This window comes from Lampetra fluviatilis, chromosome 28 (assembly GCF_964198595.1).
Source record: "Lampetra fluviatilis chromosome 28, kcLamFluv1.1, whole genome shotgun sequence".
NCBI lineage: Eukaryota > Metazoa > Chordata > Hyperoartia > Petromyzontiformes > Petromyzontidae > Lampetra > Lampetra fluviatilis.
The window spans coordinates 6,635,918-6,640,362 of record NC_136302.1 but is presented as its reverse complement, the minus strand read 5'-3'; the positions used below and the strand labels follow the sequence as shown (position 1 = coordinate 6,640,362).

The 4,445-nt window shown below is 49.7% G+C and overlaps 1 protein-coding gene across 1 annotated transcript; it reads right to left on the bottom strand.

The window, feature by feature from the left end:
- Nucleotides 1–3,829, bottom strand: LOC144942844 (uncharacterized). The gene is made up of 2 exons (XM_078869850.1): nt 3,786–3,829; nt 1–3,452 (listed from the first exon to the last, which is right to left on the bottom strand). The coding sequence occupies exons 1-2, from the start codon at nt 3,808–3,810 to the stop codon at nt 1,426–1,428; spliced, it is 2,052 nt and encodes a 683-aa protein (XP_078725976.1). The 5' UTR covers nt 3,811–3,829; the 3' UTR covers nt 1–1,425.
- Nucleotides 3,830–4,445: the final 616 nt, after the last annotated feature.

Genomic DNA, 4,445 nt, shown 5'->3' with positions numbered 1-4,445 from the left:
TGTCTAAATTGTTTTATGTTGTGTGTATGTATATATAGGTACTTTTTTCAAACAGTATACTGTAGAATACATTTCATAATGTTATAAACAAGAATATCTCTTAACATAGAGGTTTTCACAGCCAATATTATGACTCAATTTATTTTTGGATTATGCCATGTAACAATATGGCCAAATTTAGTTTTAAGACCCTACACTCCCCGACATAATAATTTTCACGTGCACAAGCATGTGACGCACCAATTATTATCTCTATTGAATTAGCTCACCATTGAGTTTAAGAACAATATATCTATCTATGCGATTTTACCAAAATACCCAAAGAATATGAATTCCTGCAGTCACGAAAGCTTTAAGTCAAGATTTAAGAACAATCCTTATTACCAAATGTATCAGTTATATGTGACTTTACATTTCGCCAAGCATCCTCAAGAAAAAATCTAGGAAGGAAGTCAAAATAAAATCGAATAAGCCGGAACGGCATTCTGATTAGCCCAGAATCATATTCTGGCCTTCACCCAAAATCAACTATGCAGCGTCCCAGTAAACTTTCAACGTTCGGAACAACGTTCACAACTTGTCTGCACATGTAGCAACCCTATCAACCTACAATCGTGTCACCGCCTCCACCTCAAAAATAACTCACTCTTACCCCTTCCTACTTCCTGAGCTTTGGCAAAATGCTAATCCACATGCTTATCTGTGGGCAAGTGTCCACAATGCACTCGATATTTGGGTCAGATTACGGTTTCACCCGAATCAAGAGCCGAATGGCTCACAGGATTATTCCGAATAAATGAAACTGAAACATGGTTCACACTTAAGCCGATGGCAAATATGTAGGCATTTCAGGTTCACAATGACCACAATCTTATTGCTGTAGTCACACCGTCTCACCAGTTCAGCAAATGTCTGGTGTTTCCCAACATGTTCTCAAGGATATTCTTATTCCCAGCCACCACTAGTGTATGCATCTGTTTAATACGAATTTCACTCTTCCATATTGCGAACACGCATGTTAGGGTGGAGACATGGCCTAGCCACAGCACATTCGAGAATTTTTGCAAAGGTTTGCGGTTAAATTTCAGTGGCTGCCCTGGTTAATACTGTGGCTGTACTAAACATTAAATACGCATCAGCAGCTTCATAACAAAAGCTAAACATAACGCAATGTTGTTCGAATAAAAGTAGCCCATGTCACGGTCCAAGATATAGCAAATTGTATTAATTACTTAATTAGGCGGCAATATAGCAACATCGCACCCTTACCGGCATACTAATACCCACTTCTGACCGGGTTCAAATTGAAACTCACAGCGGCCACCGGCGGTCCCCTGCTGCAGGAGTGCCCTGAGATTTATGTGCATGGGAGGTGCATTATCAATGTTAGCTGCTGATAGTGATAATGACCATGATGATGAAATCTCAGAAATACACTATGGAGACCTCGGGCCCCGGGTCTTTCTCGGGGACGTGTCTCAAGCGGAAGAGGAAAGGCTTCGTCTCGTCGCTGGGCAGAGTGCCCTCCCCCATGGGCAGCAGCCTCCTGTGGCGCAGGTTGAGCGGGTGGTTGATGATCTCGTGCTGGAAGCGCCGGGACAAATGGTCGGGGCGGCGTCTGCCCTGCTCTGTCGGCCTGGAGGCTGCGTGCCGCTCGGCCACCAGGTAACCCCGAAGCTGGATAATGCAGAAAATGAGCGCCAGAAACATCAGCGCGTGAATGAGGTGCAGGAGCCAGGGAAAGATGCCGTACCTGAGGCACCTCGTCATGGTGAGCCTCTTCAAGTGACTTGCTAAAGCATCGGCAAAAGAAGCGTCGGAAAAAGAATCGTCGGTTAACCCGCGTTCCGTCGACGGAAGCTGATATCTGTTGTCGCACGGATTTTCCCGCGGAGTGTCCAGGGAAGTGGCATCCTTCTCTGGTTGGCAGAGACACCAGCGTCGAGTGCGAGCCGATGCAGACGTGCGAGCTGTGGCCGTGCCTTCGACGGTCGCGTCCCGCCCAGCCGTCGTCGGTTCGCCGCCGTCGCCTTCAGGAGTTGCGCGGGAACGCGCGCTCGTCCGTGTCAGCACGGCGCTAAGAGCTGCGGTCGTTTGACGTGGACTCGTCGTCGGATTATGCAGAGTTGTGGGTGAAGCGGTGCTGCTCGGCGTGTCCGCTTCGGTTGTTGCGACCGCGCGCGCTGTCGTCGTCGCCGGCGCGGCCGTCGCGAGTGTCGTTTGAACGCGGGTGGCATTGGTGAAGTCGTCTGAGGACCGCGTGGTTGTTTGCGCTCGTGCGGTGACGACTCGGCTCGTCGTTGCTTCCCCCGTGCTCGCCACCCATGGGGTGGTCTTCACGCGAGTGACCGCGGCGCTGGGAACAGCGGTGCTGGCTTCGACCGTCGTACGAAGAGTCGTTTTGACAGTGGAGGGAACGTTTGTGACTTGGGCAGTGGTCATTTCTGTTGTTGTTGACGAAACCGTAGTCATCTTTTGAAATGCGGTGGTCGGTTTACCTTGAACTGTTGTTGGTGCTGAGGGCGATGCTGTAGTCGCAGGTCTAGGTGTAGTTTTCACAACAGGGATCGGAAAGGTGGGTATAGCAACATTTGTGCTCGGATCAAGAGTTGCTGGACAAAAAGAGTCCTTGTCCAAATTATACAATGGTATTGCAGAATGCGGACCATGGTCTGAGCAGACAATGCTTTCGATGTCCTTTTGCAATAAGCTGTTGTACACCTTGTCATCGTTTATATCGTGCATCCACTCCCATAAGTAGGCAACAGAACAGTCGCAAATCCACTGATTCTGGTAGCCGTAGAAGTAGGAGAGCAACACCGGCTCAAAGAATCCACGCGGCAGTGACTTAAGACTGTTGTTGGAGATGTCCAACACGTCCAGATTACTCATTGAGCTCATGAGGTTGGCAGAAACGGAAGCCAGGTCATTTCCATGAAGGGACAGCATTCGGAGCGAATCCATGTTGGTGAAGGAGCTTTGGTCGAGAGTCCCGAGGCGATTGTTGCCGAGAAAAAGTTCCTGGAGATCGACGAGGGCAGTGAAAGCGTCCGCGGGCAAGTGTGCGATCTGGTTGTCGTTGATCTTGAGCCGAGTGAGGCGGAGGAGGAAGCCGAGTGGTGGCAGCTCGGTGAGGGCGTTGTGCGAAGCGTCAATGTGCAAGATGGGCATCGCCGCCCGCGGCGTCAAGCTCACGATGCGGTTGTGGGCCAGGTCCAGCTCCTCCAGGAAAGGGAGGCCCTCCAGGACGGCCCACGTAGGGGCGACCAGGTGGTTGGAGGTCACCCACAGGACCTTGATGTCCGTTCTCAGGTTGGTGGGGAAATCCCGCAGACCCCGGGAGCTGCAGTTAGCTCGGAGACGGCCCGCGTTGTCGGGGCCAATGTCACAGCTCTCGTCGCGGCCGTCGGAGGAGCAGCTCGGCAGGACGAGACAGATGAGCACAAGGGACGCTGAGGAGTTTGTTGAGAAAAGTAACACAAACAAAGAAAAGTGGCGTGGGTAAGTGCGCGCAAATTGTGTCGACGCAGATTATAAGACGGCCCGGAAAATAAGACGCGACCCAAACTTGTGCCCAGTGTCAATAACGTTACGCGAATCTGGTGACACACACAAAAGACATACCAGATTCATTATAAGGTGAACCGACACTTTTGGTTTAAATAAACGGGGGGGGGAGGGGTAGTGCTTCTTTTAATCCAGAGAACACGGTAGTACTAACAGCTGCGAGTAATTTACAAATAAAGTTCAATGCTTATTAGATGGTGTATTGAGATGACACTTACCGAATTTGAGTTCATGCAGGGGCATGGTGTTTGCACGCTGCGGGTAGCGGTGACCGTGTGCATGCAGCGGATAGATTTCTCTCTTAATGAGACATATCCTTGTATTGCTCATTGGCACAGAGGCACACACACCCAGCGGCACACCCATAGCCCTATCAACTCACAACACATGCCGACAGAACGTGTAATAATAACGCCATATATGGCCGGCTTGAATGTCATTACAGACTTTGTTTCCAGCATTACAGCCACACTCATCTGGAAATGAGGTCCAGAGGTCATCCTGGCAAAGGCCACCGATGAGAATGAAGCAATGCTCATCTCCATTGGCAGCCCCAAGATGGTGGTGGAAATTCCACATTCCCATGGCAGAGGCAGTGTACCCGTAGAATATTGTTAAAATTTGGGGCAATGCTTATATCCATTTCGCGTAGCCAGGACCAGGGAGTAGAATCAAATCGAACTGCTAAGCGTAACTGTTAACCGGTATACCAAGTGCTCTTGCCAAAATCATCTGGAAATCCAGTGGCATTTGTTTAACTTGCCTGAATCTGCTGGTGAGACCCAGAACGTCAAAACTAGTTCAACGTTTGCTGGATGAAACAAATGCTGCTGGGTAATATTGGTCTAGAAAGCCCCATTGGCCGATGAACGAAAGCA

Excerpts from the sequence above, each read along its gene's own strand:
- LOC144942844 (XM_078869850.1), bottom strand. The coding sequence starts at position 3,810 with ATGCCCCTGCATGAACTCAAATTCG. Across the intron at positions 3,453-3,785 it reads CCTGCATGAACTCAAATTCG|CGTCCCTTGTGCTCATCTGT; the intron begins GTAAGTGTCATC and ends CAAACTCCTCAG.